The following is a 19,791-nucleotide window of genomic DNA, read 5'->3' on the forward strand; positions in this document are numbered from 1 at the left end:
CATATTTCCCTCTATTATCTATTTTATATTGCTGTGAAAACATCTCCTTAATACAACTGGATTTATTATAGTTTCTCGCCAAAGCATTTTAAATGTCAATATAGCAGTCGATCAGGTTCTGTTAATTGTAAGAAGCCCAAATAGTGATTGCATTAATATTCGATCAGTTGTGCAGCCCTATAGTGCTTCAGTGATGGTTAGATTTTGTTAGCATGGTTGTGTTTCAGAGTGGGTTGTTTACTTGGGTTCAGGGATCATGATGGGCTCCAGCAGCTCGTCCAGCTTGTGTTGGACGAGGTCCGGCATCTCACACACTCTGCTCTGGTCCATTTCGATCATGTCCAGGTCCAACTGGAACTCCTTAGGGATGGACGGGTGGGAAGGCTCGCTGTGCTGGGCATTCTGACGGGCTTGGCTGGATGGACGGAGGGAGGGAGGGATTGAAGGATAGGATAGATGTGGAGATGGGGTGTGGGTGGAAAGGACAGAACATTTAGTCCAGTGTTTTATCGATCAGTGCTTTTTAGCTCCAGTCCTGACTGACACAAGCTTTTTACTCATAAGTTTACTCATCAGTCTAACGGGAATGTATTCAGTGCAAGGAGGTCAATAAATCAAATGTTTGACTTCCAATCAGTGATCCTCATATGGAGTAGCACTTTTAAAAACAATGAATTACATTTTTAAAAAGCAGAATTTCTCCCTTTTGGCTTCAAAAACATCATTACACAATTGTAATGAGTGTAAAACAACTTCAACTATTTAGATGGGGAGATATCATTTTGTGGGTTTACCCTCCGGTATATATTCCTGCTTTGAGTCTCAGGAAGATTAGTTTGGGAGAACCTAATATTACTAAGTGTTCAAGTGTGTGAGTAGCCTGATCTTGTCCAAATAATAGATGGATTGTCAGGACTGGAGCTGATCAGCACTGATCTAAAACCAACATTAAGCATTTTGTATCCTTTAGAAAAGAGAGGAAAACGTACTGAAAAGCTGGCCACAATAAATGATGAAAATTGTTTCTACTTCTCCTGTTTACTCCTGTCGTTATTTATCAACTGGCTAAACAAATCTCAACAAGACTCGGTCAAAATCTAGTATATGTCTGGACCGTATATGGTCAGTATGGGAATTTGTGGCTAAATTGTTACACCAATAGTCAGAGGTCATGTCTATAATGTTTTTTGAACAGTTTTTTCCACTTATGTTTTAATGTTTGATTGAAAGACAACTTATAATGAAGCAAATGACATTCAGTAATAGTAAATGGTAACATTTACTAGTCAGTATATTATACATTTTATACAAGGTGAAAAGGTATTAGCATGACATACAGTCTGCAAGGTTAAACGTATTTCAGTTTTTTATTAAAGCATGTGTATCAAAAGCATTCATCATATAAGTGATGTGTAACAATATATACATACTTCACTAAAGTTTATGTCATCACTGACGTTGTTGCTGCCGTATTTATTCCTAGATGGAGTGTTAATGGAGCAGCTACAATGTTAGCATAGCCTGGCACTGATCGATCCAAACTCCATTCAGAAAACAAGCATTTTAAAAGTTGTTTGCTTGTCGTCTTGCGGACAGACCCGACAAAGCATGAATTTAGACTTTTTACTAATCAGTATCATTCTGTAGGTATTTCGGCTTCACTTTTGATCCGTTTACAACAACGACGCTGCCGTATTTATGCCTAAATGACGTTATGTTGAGTGTTGATGGTGTAATAGCTACAATGTTAGCATAGCCTGGCATTGATCGATCCAAACTCCATTCAGAAAACAAGCATTTTAAAAGTTGTTTGCTTGTTGTGTTGCAGACAGACTTGACAAAGCATGAATTGACATCAAGCAATAATCAACATCATAATGTCATTATTCCGGCATCATTTCGGTCTGTTTATTGCAATTAAATCACAGCACAGTCTATTTATTTTGGGTTCATACCGCAGTAGCGTCGTGTGGCTTGCTAGATAGTCAGTTCAATGGCGTTGTATATGACAGCTCGCCGACGACGAACATAAACAATAGCACATGTACAACAACGGCACGATGTAATGATACATTGAACCACTGACACGCTCCCCAGAAAACAAACACAGAACTGTTCTCCGCCTTTTCATTTTGAAAGAGCAACGACCAATGAGGAAACTCCAACAGTCGGCCGACCAATCCTGTAACTTCATCACTCAGTCAGTCACTCAGTGACAGACTTTTGCATTTGTAGGAATGGCCCTCTGCGGTCCAGACAAAAAGCACAACACTAGCTAACTAGTTTTTGCCTCTCACACATAGCTGCTGGTAGTGTTAGCATTGGCAAGCCTGATAAGCGCTGTTGGGGAAACAATGTCATACATGAATGAGATTCATTCTTCTTCAGTGGTAATAAACATGTGGGCCCACCATACAATAACCGTGCTATATTCAGAGCTTAACGAGATATTTAGGGCTGACGAACAGTAACTTTAACCATGATAAACAGCAGGGGTACGGAGCGCTCCCCCACAGACACACACACACACACACACACACACACTGGTGAGCCTCTCGTAGTAGCCGAGCTAAGACATAAATGTGCTTCTAGTGAATGTCAAAGCTGCACCAGAGTGTCTTTCCACCAGAGACATGGAGAGTCCGATAGTAGCTGCTCATTGCTCCACGTCACTGTCCACGTCACACTGAGAGGTGTATATAAGAAGTGGACGTAGTCCCCGTGACATCACACATTGGATTGTTGACTAGGGTTTTGAAGCCTCGAGTTCAACATTTTGGCAGTCGCCATCTTGGTATTTGGCCATCGCTATCTTGTTTAGTTGCAACCAGGGTTCCATTCAAAAAGTAAAAAAAAAACGTCCTGACGTCTTTTCCTAACCACTTCTCCTTGACCTCGATGGAAAACGTCATGAGGTCAAGGAAAGAGAAGGAGAATTCAGAAGGACTCAGGAAAGACTGCACTTTCACTAGACTCCGTCATTATGATGCGACGGCGGCGGATGTTAGTGACGTCAGTCTGCCGTGGTGAAACTACAATGTTCTGAAGATGGACTACAAAAGGCTCTGCTCCCCCCGTGCGTTCTTAAATAGGTCTTTCAGTGACAGACTGCTTCACCCGCAGTGTGTTAAAGAGAGATACCACAGGTCCTCCTGCTGCTGGAACACTCTATCAATACATAATAAATGATTATCTGACCTAACGTGGACAACCGGTGAAAAATATCACTTCATTACTAACGTTGGAATTTAAATAAACAGGAATATATGATTAATATTGAGTTAATTGTTGGAGTTATTGAGGTGTAGGATCATATACTTCTTCCAATTTCTTTTCAGACATGTAATATTTATTTATATTGATTATTTGTTAATTGATTGTTTACTGTTCATTTGTTTTGTTTTTCACTGAGGTATTTGTTAAATGTTCGAAATAAATAATTAATTAAAAATACAGTGAAACGAAATGATTGTCACTGTCCACTCATATGAAAATAATATGCATGATAAGCATATAGTTTTTGCTATTGTGAATGGCCGAACGGTGCGTCGCTTTAAATGCTGCGGCCGCAAGGAATTGTGGGATGTTATTCTCTCGTTTCCTTTGGTAAAGGATGCTCCAGTGTATCCTCTGCTAAAGGAGATGATAAAGGAAACATTGAAGCTCCTTTCCTCAGCATTTGGTGAATTTGAACAGCTCTTATAATGGCTGCTACTGAGGTACTTCCGGGTCATTTCACTCCGTTAGGAACCTTCCTGAGAGAAAAGGACTATTCGAACGCAGCCTACTTACTAAATGAACATCATGCTGTATTGAAGAAGACTTGAAACTAGAGATTGAGACCAAAATCTCATGTTTACAATGTTTACTGAGGTAATAAATCAAGTGAGAAGTAGGCTCATTTTCTCAGAGACTTCTATACAATCAGACTTCTTTTGGCAACCAGAGGAGTCGCCCCCTGCTGCAATTTTAAGGCACTTCAGCGTTGGCTTCACTTCTCAGAACTGGATGTAGCTGCCTGGTCTCCCCCTGTGTCCCCCTGTCTCCCCCTCTATCCCCTTGTATCCCCATAGCCCGGCGTCAAACACTACGTAGCCACGAGGCAACGCCTCCACGCCACAGACACCTCTCATCCCCGCCACAGACCGTTTGCCCTCCTTCCCTCTAGAAGGCGCTACAGGAATCTCCATTCAGGGTTCAAGAACAGCTTCTTCCCTGTAGCGGTTACCTTGCTGAACTCTGCACCAGGGGAAACGTGACAGCCCTGATAGTGAACATTGTGGGACCATACCATACCACCTGACTGAGTTATGATTCGGCTCATGAAGGAAATTAAGGTACTTAAGCTAATCCTTCTTCTATGCGTCATATACCCATATACATAGCCACTGCTGCAGCTGCAGCCAAATCAGTGAGCAAAACTACAATAAGTAAGTTCCTGTTGTCTTTAGAACACCAGCAGGTCTCTTTCACTTTACACAGTATCTTCACGTCTCTCGTCTTCTGTATGAATTTATCATTTCAAGAGATTCTTTTCAGTTGTATAGCCTGTTGTGACCTGTTGCCTTCTGGGAAAGTGTTTGTTCAGTGTTCCTACAGTGTAATATACAAGTGTTTGAAATGTTCCTTATTTTCACAATGAAAATAGTTTACCAAAGTTGCCAGTAGAAAAAAACGATGCCTCAGTCCCCAGCCGGAAGATAGCGTTAATCGGTTAAAATGCTTAATGTCGGTTGACGGTTAAACGGTTTATTATTAACATCCCTACCGAGGATCAATAAAGTATTTCTGAATCTGATATTTATTTCCTTGCTGAAGAGAGGGAAGTTCGTCCCGAAGTGGCCGATGTATTGATCCCCTCCACCTTAGAGAAGGGAGCTTCATTGAGCTGTGAGTGTGACTACAAACAGAGTTCACTCCACCACGGAGCGGGAGGGTGGAGGGTGGAGGGTGGAGGGGCCGGATTGGAATTGGCCACAGTGTCTTTGTTTGACTCGTGCTCCTTTGAGGCTAATCACAGTAAAACTGCTGATAAAGGCGGTAGGGGGGAGGATGACGGTAATGACAGTAATAGAAGCAGCTGGAGGTGTTGTTACCATGACAATGTTTCACTACAGTTCATAGTAAGACCGGTATCTCTACAGAGGACTCAACTGGACTAATACTTTGACTAATACTAACATTCTAGCACTCAACTAGGGGTCGCTTTTGTTCACTAATACATCACATGTGCAGCATACCGACACACTGAGACAACCACATAATAACTGCTATATTTAGATGAACCAGAATCTATGTAAATGCTTCACTGTGGATCTAGCTGGGTGCAGAGTGAGCTATCACAATTGCAAACTGAGATTTATAAGAATATTTGATTGATAGGATTGATTAGCTCATCAGTGTCGTGACTTAATAGTCCTCTTGTTTGCCAAGTACAGAACCATAGAACCAACTGAAACTGATGAGAATTATAAAAGGTTCAAAAAAATAGTTTTTTAATTCAGAAAGCAGATCTTTGGAGAATACAAAGTGTCTGCGTATATTTTTAGCTGGCAAAATTGTGTAAGACCAAGCAGATGACAGTTCATCTCATTTCCAGGTACAGTATACACAACATCTATAAGTGAGGCGATGGGGTGATGGGGAAGAAGAATGAACCACAGGTACAAGTGAGAGCAGGACATGTTGAACATTAGTCTGGTGCTTTACCTACCAGGTGACAGTGGGGAGCAAGAATAGACCCTTTATTCCCTACTATGTGAAGAAGCACGACTAAAACTCAAATGTCCCAGCAAACCTTTCCGTTCATTAGTCTTATGAACGATGAGTATTGCGTTGCATTCAGAGAGGAGTTCTTACAATGACGACACGGAGAAGAGGAGAGGGGCGAGGAGGAAGAGGTACTCACATCCTATACGTGCGATACATTATTCTGCTCCGGAACAGAAGGTAGGCAGAGCAGAGAAAGAAGGAAATCACACAGGAAGAAAGATGAAGGGTTAAGAGAGAGACGGCCAGAAGACAGCCAGCCAGCCAGCCCCACACACACACACGCACACGCACTCGCACTCGCACTGAGGTTGGTTTCGCACACACACACAGTATGTGAGAGCAACCCAACATGCAAGGACTAAAACACAACACGGAGAAGGATTTAGATGAGAGCAGAACACAAACATTCAAAATATTTATGGCATGAATCTAACTGAGAACATGCTCATAAAACACAGCTGGAAGAGTTGGTTTTTAGTACATTCATTCAAGACATTGCATGCCCCACTAAAAGACTACTTATTTGAAAAAGTTTAGTGCATTCATTTGGAAGCATGCTATGGTCTCCTGCCAGTAAAAGAATCATTCAATCCAAAGTGTCATTTACTGACCAACATCACTGGATAAATGACTTTTGTAAAATAAAACTTGGTGTATTCTAGAGTAAGGAGGGGAAACAAAAGAAAGAGAACCAGTGAAACTCCTGGATATCTACAGCGGCGTAAACACACAGGTCTTTTGAAATGAAACACAGAGAGGGCCGAGTTATTTCCTTCACCCAGCCACAGCTGGCTGGAGACTTTTTAAAGCAGTGCAGTGTATGTTGGTTTGAAGTTGAATTCTGATGATTCTTAATGAATCAATAACTTCCCCCCACCCCTAATGATGATCTAGTTATAGTTCCCTGTAGAAGCACCTTTAATTTCTGGAGGCATTCCTACTAGGGATGCACCGATACCAGTATCGGGTCCGATACTGTGCTCATGTACTCGTACTCGCAAAACGGCAACGATATCACTTTACAGCAGTACGACGTTAACCTCTCGTCACCATCTTTCCAAGCCGACGTAGAGCCAGTCACGGCGCACTGCCTCGTATGCGTGGTATCGGTGCATCCCTATTTTCTACCTAACAAATAATCCATTTCAGACAATCAAATCTATATGGAGGCCATAAATGCTAACAGCTAATTATTCAAGACAGAAAACCCAACATTCTAGATCAGTGGTCCCCAACCGTTTTCCTTAAGGGACCCCCTTTCTACCATTGAGTAAACTGACTAAGTGACATATTGTATGAATATTTCATATTATATTCAATGCATAACAACAACAGTACAGAACAGCAGATAAACTGTACAATTAACCCAAATAATGAACGCTACAACAGCGATTACAAGAGCCACTGGATGACTTTTGAGCAGATTATTTGAATATTGCATCAGAGTTTTCCTGTTATTTTTAGGTATTATTTTTAGGAATTATTTTTCTTCTTGGGCTCTCCCCAAAGCCACCCAGATACACCGGCGACGGGACTGAGGCGGAGTCGGGAGCTGGCCAAGCAACTCGGCACAGCGAGCGGTTGCAAGCGGAGACCAGGTAGGCCAGCCCACACTACACGCCGCAGCAGGTACGCCAATAGCCCACTCCTTCTTCATATGCTCACAGCTGACCAGCTGTGTGGTTACCCCTCGAGAGCCGTGTGAGTGTTGACAGACCATTATTGAGGCAAAGCTGGTTTGACCGTGACGATAGCGTCCATCATCCAAGTCAGCATATTGCAGACGATATTTTCCGCAAGCTCTCAATATCCTCGTTAATTGCCTTTTGCCAACAACAATCTGTTGCAAAGCAAGTGTTGTCAACCTGTGTTGAGAACTCATCCCCAAGCTAAAGTAAAGCTTCATTAAACAGTCTCTATCCAGAGCCATCTACCACCAGGAACAGGTGCCTTCAGCAGGTGGCGGCTGGAATGGACGAGGCCTTGTGTTCTGACAAAACTATTTCATTTGTCCCCACAAGTGAATCAAAACATAGGAATGGTGTAATGCGCACAAATTAGTCAATCATATGTATGTATGTATGTATGTATGTATATATATACATATATATATGTATGTATATATATATGTATATATATGTATATATATGTATATATATATATACACATATACATATACACATATACATATATATATATATATATATATATATATATATACACATATACATATATATATATATATATACATATATATATATATATATATATATATATATATATACACACATATACACATATACATATATATATATACATATACATATATACATATATATACATATACATATACACATATACATACATATACATATACATATATACATATATATACATATACATATACATACTGGATTTTTGTTCCTCAATATTAGATATTTTGAGCAAGTGCTATTCATTAATGGGTTTCATTCAGCTAACGTTGGGATAGGGGGCAGCCCTGAATCCTGGGGGGACCTACTTGAGTTTGTTGGGGTCCTCCTGCTGTGCAGGCTTGCGGAGGAAGGTGGCACTGGGGTTAGTTGGGTGCTCTCTCTGGGACCTCTCTGTCGCACTCGGCTTGGCAGGAGCTGCAGCGGTCTTCTTGGCTGAACGCTTGATTCTCTCCTCCAGCATGCTCATGTCTTTCTCTGACAACTGAAGAGGATGGAGGTAAGAATCATGTTGGATTGTACAGAGTGTTGTTTTGGGGCTGAGTCTTACGACAATGGTATCATATCTAGCTTACATTTCCTATTAGTTTGTAGACTTGTTCCCCGCAGACGTTGTAGACAGCCACCATGGTGTTCAGGGCAGCGTTGCGGACGGATGTGTCTCTGTCGCCGATGTGAACGGCAATCTCTTTCAGACACTTAGCTGGAGTCGGCTGACATACATTCATCCCGTAGCCCTCTATCAAACAACCCAACTCCTCCAGACATTCTGAGGACAGAGAGGGAAACACACAAACTATGTTGTTAGAATACTTCTCTTCCAATACTGTCACCCCATAGTGCGCCGTTCAAGAGGCTTATAATGGAGCAGAACAGGTCTGGATAGAGATTGGTGCAGCTTATGACAGTTAGCTTGCGGTCTGTAGAGACCTACCGGCTCTCTGTTTGGAGTTCTTGGACTTGGTTCCATCCATGAGGAAAGGGAAGACCTTGGATGCTGGGTAAACCTTACACAGCATGGTCAGTATGGCCCGAACATCTTTGCGTACCAAATCCTTTGACTCTCCGACCTGAAGAAGAGGAGGAGAGAGGAAACTTAACAGCTTTAAAGTGGCTTTTTCTCCGAGTCATCACTCCAGAGTGTGATGTGTGCTCACCTTGAGGATGATGTAGGGGACGAAGGAGTTGGCCTCGTACTCAGTCAGGTGGTAGTTCTCTGTGTTCAGCATGGCAAACAGCAGCTTTAGATACTCCAGCACCTTCATCAGGACTGTGGTGTTGGTGTCAAAGAAGCGCAGGGTGAACCACTTCAGAATCAGGTCCAGACAGCCGATGGTGGCATCGCTCTCACTTTCCAACCGCTGTCAAACACAAACGCACATACAGACTTTAATTGACAAAACCAGCCTACTCCTGATAAGTAATAAGTAGATTTAGACCAACCCGTACCTCAATCATGACTCCTATAGCCTTGACCTGTTTCTGGAAGTCAAAGTGAAAGAGCTCATCCTGCAGCCACTTGGCAAAGCAGCTGGACATCTGAGTTTTCAGCTGCTCCACGTATTCATCTCGAGGAGTGTTGAAGTTCCATTTCAAAATCTACAAAAGAAACATGTTGAGTCAAACAGCGGTTCTGTGTGATAGATAGGGTTGGGCCATATTGAAATTCTCCTACTGACAATATTGCTTTAAGAAAAACAAAGATATACGAAATAATCGCGCAAAAAAGCACATAGATAGAAATATGTATGGACTGGAGACGCACATGTTGCAATACCCATAAGCGGCCACAATGTGTAGGCAGTAAGTGCTATTATACACAAGGGTCTGCTAATCAATAAATCAGATCAACTGGTTGTGCCTGCCCTCGTACAGACTCGTCACCGCTGACGATTGGATTTTTGTTGCCTTTGCTAAAGACCCGGTGATTGAGGCTGCTCTTTGCGTATACTGTTTTCGATGATGAGTTTTCAGATGGCGGCGGAGATTTGTGGTGTCTCCGGCACACCTCTCTCCGTGTGCTAAAAACCTTCTTCAGGATCCCGACGATAAACTGGAAAAGACAACCAAGACAAGCAGGGCCAAGAGGGCATGACCATTGAGTCAGTGTTGTTGTCCCTGAAGTAGGAGAGATTGGAGCAAATATGATTAAAAACGTTATTTCTATAAAACGGTCGCTATATGGTGACAGTAGTACATGAAACAGGTAACCTAAAAAACATCATGTTCCTCTGTGTCCACCTAATGGCATCTGCAAGATTTCACAGACCGGGGGAAAACAATCAGTTAGAGCTGATCTGAGGTCTGCTGTCCAGCTGCCGTCTATGAGAGCCGGCTGTCAATCACTCGCGAACTCCGACCAAACGGTCAAACTAGGCAGTGCTGATCAAATATGAATCAATATTCTGTTACGTTAATGCCTATTTCTCTCTTCAGATGTTTTCAGAATCATCTTGTAGTGTGCACAGTTTAGCTGTAAAACAAAAACGTTTGTGACCCGGCAGCCATTGTAAAATCTGGTGAAGGAACGCCAAGTTCTGGTCACATGACTGGAGCACAGCCAATAGTAACGCTCTCTCTCTGAAATGACCTGTGATTGGTCAAAGTCTCCCGTCACGGGCTAGATGTTCTAAAGCCTGAAAACAGAGCCATGAGGAGGAGCAGAAGTCTAGTTTTCTCTAAGAATACTTGAATTACAATATGCTGAAAGGTTATTATGGAATTTTTGCCCAATGATGCCAAAAATATACTGACTACTGACACTTTCACTAAAGATGGGACTGACCCGATCCAATATCGGTATTGGGTTCTTATACCGACCTCATTCATGTATCGGATATCTGACTGAGGTTACCGATCCACGTTCAGGTATCGGTATCAGGTATCGCAACTGAAAAAAGTGGATCGTGCATCTCTACACCTAACGTTATTAGAAGCTGTTTTGGTGAGTTGCCTCTTAAAGTGGCGGTAGGCAGTATTTTTGTGGCATCATCGGGCAAAAATTCCATAATAACCTTTCAGCATATTGTAATTCAAGTGTTCTGAGAGACGGGAGACTTTGGCTAATATACTATCAAAGAAACAAATGGCGTCTCCTCTCAGATATACAGGATGTGACTGCTGCTGCACTCAGCCACTGGGATCATAACATGTGTTTCAGCCTGTTCGGACACCTTCAGTTGCTTCTCCTCTTTGATCCTCTGTTCCTTAGCGTTGGGGATCAGGACGAAGATAGGCCCGGACTTATCTTCCTCATCTTTCTGGTTTTTGGCTGCAGGCTTCTTACCAGCTGCACCCTGAGAGGGGGAGGCAAGGAGAGAGAATGAACCCAAAGTGCTGTCTGTGGATGTGTACTCAGCATTGTGGGTAATCATGTTTACTCCTGGGCTTTTATGCATGATTTGGATGATATATGATAGATGTGTGTAGGTGACAGACAGAGTAGAGACGGGAGAGATCAAGGGGTGTTATGTTGAAAAGATCTCAGTGCAGGTTAACACATAAACAGAGTGCAGAGACACTGATGTGATACTATTCCAAAAACATGAAACACACACACACACACACACACACACACACACACACACACACACACACACACACACACACACACACACACACACACACACACACACACACACACACACACACACACACACACACACACACACACACACACACACACACACACACACACACACACACACACACACACACACACACACACACACACACACACACACACACACACACACACACACACACACACACACACACACACACATTCATGCAGTGGAGTGACCTGAAACCTTCAAGTGACATGTGCTCCATTCTGTAAGCATGCATGTACTGCACTTTAGCGATTCATCTCATGTCAGCATGTTTGTACAATGTTAAACGGTTCAAACAGATGTGTGTTGATCTCATCTCACCTAACCCACGCGTGTCCATGTGCATTCGATTATACAGCGTTATATACAGAGGCAGTATTAGTGATTAGAGAGACGGGATTAGACTGGGTCAAGGCGGGGTTATTAACATCTGTGTCCACTGAGAAACTCTGCCCACGTCTGCTACTCGAGCGCTCTATAGAGCTCACAGCTGGCTTTACGAAGCAGCAGCGGGTATGTGAAGTGTAAAAAACATTGTGGACTGAGTTTCATCACAAGGACTACCTGTTGACTGCTAGCAGCAGCCTTCCCTTTGCCGGGGGGCTTTTTACTAGCATTACTGTCCTTGTCCTTGGAGGGAGGGGGAGGGACAGGTTCCTCGGGAGGGGAGGGAGGCTGGGTGAGTAAAAAAACCACATCATATTTACACTTCACTGTCATGAAATGACTAAGAAAAACAAATGGTGTGCATAATAATAATGGAAATGGAAATAATGTCAAATGTTCATGCCTGATATGCACAACAGGTAACAGGAGTGACATCAACTCAAGTACAAATGGTGGATGTGTGAATATTTACAAAAAAAGACAGATCCTTTGTTAAGTAAACCTTCAAACCGTACCATTGGCGGGGTCAGACTGGATTTGTATCCAAACTGAATATGTCTCTTTTCTTTCATTATTGAAATAAATGGGGTGCAAAATCCGGTGTGATCACACCCTAAATCCAACTCTACTTCGGCTAGAAAGCCATTAAAACATGAGTCGAGCAGTATCGAATCTTCTCTGTTCCTGTGTGCACACTGAAAGACATACCTTCTTTCCGGCTGCTCCTCCTCCTCGGATCTTCTTAACTTCAGGTTTATTGTCAACAGAGTCCTCACTAGCTGGCTGCCTGGAGGCTGCAGAGGAGAGGTCAAAGTGTGTGAATAATACAATGTATTCAAATCATTACTGAGTACACATGGACTCCCATTTATATGCTGCTTTTATCCCAAGGCTCTCCTTCAACCACAAACTCACACACCGAGCTACCATACAAGGCTCTGGCTTTGCCGACAGGATCGGACACTGGCATTATTGGGTGGATCAGCTGTCAGACCCAACCCTATTTACTAAGGGTGCTCCGATCAATCACTCATTTGCCTGCTTTCTCGGCGGCTCTTTAATTCGCTCCGAGAGCGATACAGCTGGACACACACATCTATCATTAGGGCCCGAGCACCGACAACGTCGGGCCGGCGAAGGCCCTATTGAAACTGAAGGAATTCTTCTTCTTATTATTATTATTAGGGCCCGAGCACCGACAACGTCGGGCCAGCGAAGGCCCTTTTGAAACTGTAGGAATTATTCTTTTTCACAAAAATGAATTGCCTTTTTGATGACCTTAACATGCTCTAAAAGTTGTTAAATTTGGCACACTTAATCAGACGCGGTGAAAGTTTTAGTATTTTAAGGGTTTCTGGTTTTGGGTGTTGCAAAATGGCTCGCTAACGCCCCCTAGAAAGTTGGGAAAATTGAGCCCCTCGCTCTGGTTTCACCTACATGTATGAAATTTGGCAGACAGATGTAACATGTGGAGACGCACAAAAAACGTGATTTTCGCCCATTTTTAGCGTTTTATAGGCTGTGTACTTTAACGAACTCCTCCTACAAATTTAATCAGATCGACTTGAAATTTGGTCAGGACCATCTTAAGACCTTCAGGATGGAAAGTTATCAAAATGGTGAGTTTTCACTGAACGACCTGACCGTGGCGTGGCGGTCATTTTGAGCCATTCGCTATGAAACAGGAAGTTGTATTAACTCAACTGTACATAGTCCGATCTGCCCCAAATCTCTCAGCCATGACGGTGGTCCAGACCTGAGGTCGTTTTCATGTCAATATAGACTCATAACCCCGCCCCAAGATGTTAGCCACGCCCCCTTTCATAACTCATGAACTGTTTGTCGTAGAGTCTCGTGGCAGGCGTCATTGCGCTCATCAGAGTTCCGGTTTCATTGTGCCTGGCCGCGTCAGTCAGCGTCCCGCCAGTACCCCCGACGCGCGGGAAGGTGCGAGTGCCAGTTAATCGCTGCTCGCAGCTTTAATTTTTCAAAAGATTTTGATTTTTGGACATTACAACCATAGACTGTATACAATAAGTGGACGTTGTCACTGTGAGGTCACCCATTGGTTTGTGGAATGCTGTTTTGAAGCCTCATGTTCGGCATTTTGGTCGTCACCATTTTGTTTTTTGGCAACCAAAAGTGACACGAGAGGGCGGAGCTAGGTACAACTGAACGCAGAATAAGACATTTTCAGGCGACCAAAAAGGTTATAATTAACTTTGATGAACTGAAAACTCACTGTGAAAGGGTTAAAGTTCTAGGACGAAAACAAGGACAACTCCTAGACCGGACAACGCCGTGGTAGCGACCTGTCAATCACAAGGTAGCCACGCCCTAAAGCATCCCCTGCTTTATGGTCTATTTGACTCTAAATGGCACCATAATTTACTAAATGAACATCATGCAGTATTGAAGAAGACTTGAAACTAGAGATTGAGACCATAAACTCACGTTTACAATGTTTACTCAGGTAATAAATCAAGAGAGAAAGAGGCTCATTTTCTCATAGACTTCTTTCGCCTCCTGCTGGCTGTAAGAAAGAATGCAGGTTTAAGCCACTTCAGCGTTGGCTTCACATCTCAGACACGGAGGCAGCCCTCTGGTTACAACACTCTGGAGTTAATGGAAATGTTTGGACGAGTCGGAAACAATCCTACGCAGCCACCACTGGAATCGAGGAGCACCCTCAGTATTTACATTATGTGTAAAAGATCTGGATATGGTGAGATGAGATATGGTTTGACATTGAGAATCTGTCTTAATGTGAGACTGTGGTTTGTAGTATTGAGTCTAAAAGTCCTTCATTGTAATGTCATAAAAACCTGAAGAAGCTCTGCTTGGCTCTGCAGAGCCTTTTCCCCCTCCGGTTTTGGCAGGAGCAGCAGGTTTAGCCGGCATCACTGCTCTGGCCTTCTCCAACAAGGCTAACACCTGATCCTTAGAGCTAGCCTGCAGGGAGATGACGAGAGAGAGACATTGATTATTGCAGAGAAGACGGCTATGAACCAAAATGGATTTAGTTTAATTTGCTAGCCACTGCACAATATATCTGTTCATTACTTTGAGCTTCCCAGTAGCCTTTTCCATCTTGTCATAGCCCAGGTGCATCATGAAGGTAGGCAGGGCATCCTGAGCCTTCTTCCTCACATCTCCGTTTCTGTCCTCAAGGCAGACGTAGAGTTGAGGGACCAACTGCATCAGGTCTCCAGGTACTGTCCTCAGGGTCGGCAGCTTCTCTGCTAACCAGCCTAGCAACTGGGGGATGAAGATACTTTTAGGACTTTTCAAATCTGCATTGTATGTCCTATGATTTTGCTCAGGAATATGGATGCCTGAAATTTCAATCTGGGTCCAGAAGGTACAAGAAAAAAATGGAAGTTCTCTTTTCTGAATAAGCAGTGAAGAGTATGTGTATCTGTGTGTACCTCTTGTCGTAGGAAAGGATTCTCTCTTTTCAGCTCGTCTGACATGTCTTCTCCATCCAGCCACTCCTTCATCCCAGTCTGCTCCACCCAGGCCTGTAGAGTGCTCATGGCAGCTGCCCTTACATTAGACTGCAGACAAACAAGAGAGACATGTCCATCATCACCACAGTCAGGGACGTGACACTGTTCTTTGAGCCACATGTTTCCACCTTCTCTTCGGATTGATTTGACTCTTTTCATCACATATATTCTGTACATTTTCAACACATATTACCATTATCACTAGGGATGTACCGATACCACTTTTTTACAGACCTAGTCCAAGTACTTACATTTGGGTCCTCGCCGATACGAGTACCGATACGAGTACTTCTCTGTTCCAAAGACCCTCGTTAACAGCCAGCTGGAGGGTGTGAGAGACACACGACAGGCCGGAGAGTTGCGAGGCGACCAGCTCTAGGTCGGCTTGGAACGGCTCGTAGCGAAGGTGGCTCGCACCCGCAGCTTTCCAGCGCTCCCCACCCGGACCTCGCCGCACCGTGATGGGGCTCCCTGCTCCCGGTGCGACTGTCGACTGAGGCGGACTGTCCTCAGAGTGCCCCAGCCGCGTAGTGCCGCGGCCCACGTAAAAGGCGCCAGGGGTCTGTGGCGTTGTCGGTAACCCACCCGACCCGTCTTGAAACACGGACCAAGAAGTCTAATGCACGGAGTCAGAGGGTGCCAGCAAAACCCCGTGGCGCAATGAAAAGGAGAGCCGGGGCGCGCTGGCTGAGGTGGGATCCCGGCCCAGCGGGGTCGGGCGCACCACCGGCCCGTCTCGCCCGCACCGTCGGGGAGGTGGAGCGTGAGGACCCGAATGATGATGACGAGAGGTTAACGTCACGCTGCTGTAAAGTGGTATCGGTGCCGTTGTATCGGAGCTGTTTTTCAGGTACGAGTACATGAGCACAGTATCGGACCCGATACCAGATACTGGTATCGGTGCATCCCTAATTATTACACTTTTTCCATTGATTTAGTATCAGTATGCTCTACCTCTGCTGTAATGTAATGTTACTCTGATATATTTGTTGTCCCCTCACTTTAATATTCTCCCGTTGATCTTCCCAGTAGATTTTGTTTTGATGGATCTTAGTGCGTGTTTCTGCAAAAAGTCAATTTTAAACGTTCCTGTAATCTGATTGAAAGTATTAACAAATGACAACAGGATGTTTGTAGTGCTGTGAGGGCTCATTTCAGTCCATCTCAATGCAAATACTACATTGCCATTGTTGTTGAATTTGGAAACGCAGGGATATGCGTGTGTGTGTGTGTGTGTGTGTGTTTCGTGTTTCTGATGGGAGTGTATGTGCCCAGTACCTTGCTGTCTCCCAGTACAGTGATAACGGGGATTCCCAGTGCTTTAACATGCTGTTTGAGTCCAGATCCCATGGCTGTCGACAGCTGCTGCAGGATAGTCAGGGTCTGCTGGACCTGGAAACCACAAACAATCATTTTAACTTACAGTTTAATATCCTACTAGTGCGAAAAGTAGTTCTTAAAAAGAGGTATAATATACAGGAATTCATAAAAAATCTATGTACAGACCGATACATAAATAATCCCTCTCAGTCATCCCTGTTGAACCACTAGAAGAAGTGTGTGGTGGTGTCTGTATCTACAGAGACTCTGCAGCCCTCCGTTTGACGGCAGTGAAAACGTGACTGCTTTTTTGCAGGAATACTGCCCAGGAAATTTTGAGCGACTCCATTTTCTGCATTCTGATGATTTTTTATGCACGAACTTATGGTGGAAATGTTTTTATTTATGTTACAGAAAACACAAAATTCCGGTGGCAGGTGACTCAACCTGCAGCGCGCTCTCAGTGTTCCTCCGGTCACAGAGGCAGTGCTGTGCCACCGACACCAAACCATAGATGACCATTTACTCTACAGCGATGCAGCGTCGACTATTCTCTGTGTGTAGCATTATTATAACTTTAAATTCTCTCTAGAGTAAAACTTAACAATCGGCATTGCTTTGGCTTTGCTCCAATGTTGACTGGCCAATTTTTTTTTTTGATATCATACATCTCCTCAATGAACAAATTTGGCCAATTTCCTTGTTCTCTAAATCTAAATTTTAACAGTGTGACCACGTAGCATTAATGTGTAGCAAACTCATTTGACATTCTTCTTCAGTATGTGGGTGTATATTGAATAGGATAACATAAAGCAAAAACTAATATCATCATAAGGATGATTTAAGATAGTACAGATCTCACTCACCAGGATCTTGTTGGAATCGCTGAGTCGTCCTTTCAGGGCCAGAGGCAGGTCTCCGATTGTGGCTGTGATGAACTTGGCCTCTGAGATGATGGACGCAACCTCATCCAGACCCTCCTTCCTGATCTTCCAGTTCTTATCCCCGATTTTAGACACCAGATCAGATGTAATCTTGTCACTAAAAAGACGGGAGAGAAGACAGAGAAATAATAGTCGATGTTATAGCAAGCAAAATCAACCAAGTGTCTTTCAGCTTGAGTCAAACACAGAAAGAGAAAAAGGGACATGTACATATAGAAATGTGGTTATTGTAATGGTACAGCTTTAAGAAATAAGCATGGTGGTGTTTTGACGTTACTAAGGATTTGCTTTGTTAAAATGTTCTTAAGAGTAACTATCTTATGTGCAAGTGTAGCAATAGTGGTGTCACATTAAGCCCTGAACACACAGAGAACGTCAGGAGCGCGTGAAGGCTGCTTTACCTGTTGTTTTTCATTTCGGCGTCCGTGTTAACAGGTTAGAGCAGCCACAATGCCCGCGTGAGACGCGCGTCTCAGCTCTTCTAGAGAATAGAGGTCTCACCTATTTTTTACGCGTGCCGCGCGCGTTTCACAGCAACAACAGACAGTGAAAGTGATCTATTGACTGTATATTAACATCACATCAGCTACATTACTACAGTTTTGTAGAATATGTTACAGACATGAAAAAAAGTTAAACACTTCCTGCTTTCATTTCAAAATAAAAGCCCTCAATTTCATTCTGAAATATGTGCAGGACAGTGTTGTAGACTATTGGAGACAATTTGACTTCCGGTTGGGTTTACGGTATACCTCCAAGAGGGTTTTATTTACGTCTCATCATGGTACATATACCTACCAAATTTCATAAATTTAGGGGAAACGTGTCGTCGGGGCTACTCAATAGGGGGCGCTAGCGAGCCAATTTGCCACACCCGAGCACGAAACCCATATCAGATATTTATTTCACGCACGTCTGACACGTGTGCAAAATTTCAAAACGCGTTCATTATCCCAAGCACCTCATTTTTACGCGCAAAGACATAATAGAATAATAATAAGAATAATAATAATCATTTGAAATACAATAGGTCCTCGGACCGACTTTGTCGGTGCTCGGGCCCTAATAATAATCATTTGAAATACAATAGGTCCTCGGACCGACTTTGTCGGTGCTCGGGCCCTAATAATAAGAATAATAATAATCATTTGAAATACAATAGGTCCTCGGACCGACGTTGTCGGTGCTCGGGCCCTAATAATCATTTGAAATACAATAGGTCCTCGGACCGACTTTGTCGGTGCTCGGGCCCTAATAATAATAATCATTTGAAATACAACAGGTCCTCGGACCGACTTTGTCGGTGCTCGGGCCCTAATAATCATTTGAATTACAATAGGTCCTCGGACCGACTTTGTCGGTGCTCGGGCCCTAATAAGAATAATAATTAAAGCTGCAAGCAGCGATGAACGGGCCCTCGCCCCTACTTGCGCGTCGGGGATGCTGGCGGGACGCGGACCGACGCGGCCGGGCACGGTGAAGCCGAAACTCTGACGAGCGCCACGACGCCTGCCGCAAGGCTCTACGACAAGCAGTTCACGAGTTATGAAGGGGGGCGTGGCTAATGTGTAGGGGGCGGGCATAACCTTCACCAATGAAACAGGCACTCTCTGCTGAGTGATATGACACCTCCCACAAGACTCTACGACAAACGGTTCATGAGTTATGAAAGGGGGCGGGGCTAATGTGTAGGGGGCGTGGCTATGGCTATATTTTTGCATTTACATATAATCAGGACTGGACCCTTATCATACCTGAGAAATTTGGGGCAGATCGAACTATGTACAGTTGAGTTAGGGTTAACCCACTCTCTGCTGAGTGATATGACACATCCCACAAGACTCTACTATAAACGGTTCATGAGATATGAAAGGGGGCGGGGCTAATGTCTTGGGGCGGGGCTATGAGTATATTTTTTCATGTACATGTCCTCAAGACTGTACCACCATCATACCTGAGAAATCTGGGGCAGATGGGACTAGGTAAAGTCAAGTTACAACAGCCTACTGTTTAATGGCGAATGGCTCAAACTGGC

General features: G+C 43.7%; 2 protein-coding genes across 4 annotated transcripts in view; one reads left to right on the plus strand and one right to left on the minus strand.

Annotated features, from left to right (window-relative positions):
• Positions 1-19,791, plus strand: part of LOC119486724 — a 1,187,645-nt gene that overhangs the window by 118,959 nt on the left and 1,048,895 nt on the right. The gene's annotated exons all lie outside the window — the stretch shown is intronic.
• The window catches only part of ckap5 (cytoskeleton associated protein 5), a 54,938-nt gene that overhangs the window by 13,283 nt on the left and 21,864 nt on the right, over positions 1-19,791 (minus strand). Inside the window, exons 21-35 of one of the 3 annotated variants that reach the window (XM_037767626.1) lie at positions 17,679-17,853; positions 16,771-16,884; positions 15,412-15,540; positions 15,047-15,241; positions 14,809-14,935; positions 12,692-12,777; positions 12,161-12,271; positions 11,159-11,281; positions 9,435-9,584; positions 9,143-9,346; positions 8,920-9,055; positions 8,561-8,754; positions 8,294-8,469; positions 5,909-5,932; positions 242-415 (exon numbers count right to left, since the gene is read on the minus strand). In XM_037767626.1, the coding sequence (XP_037623554.1) occupies positions 242-415; positions 5,909-5,932; positions 8,294-8,469; positions 8,561-8,754; positions 8,920-9,055; positions 9,143-9,346; positions 9,435-9,584; positions 11,159-11,281; positions 12,161-12,271; positions 12,692-12,777; positions 14,809-14,935; positions 15,047-15,241; positions 15,412-15,540; positions 16,771-16,884; positions 17,679-17,853 (2,118 nt within the window). The remainder of the gene's footprint in view (positions 1-241; positions 416-5,908; positions 5,933-8,293; positions 8,470-8,560; positions 8,755-8,919; positions 9,056-9,142; positions 9,347-9,434; positions 9,585-11,158; positions 11,282-12,160; positions 12,272-12,691; positions 12,778-14,808; positions 14,936-15,046; positions 15,242-15,411; positions 15,541-16,770; positions 16,885-17,678; positions 17,854-19,791) is intronic. The other 2 variants (XM_037767628.1, XM_037767627.1) reach the window with 2 other exon arrangements.

Source organism: Sebastes umbrosus, chromosome 4, assembly GCF_015220745.1.
Source record: "Sebastes umbrosus isolate fSebUmb1 chromosome 4, fSebUmb1.pri, whole genome shotgun sequence".
Classification (NCBI taxonomy): Eukaryota; Metazoa; Chordata; class Actinopteri; order Perciformes; family Sebastidae; genus Sebastes; species Sebastes umbrosus.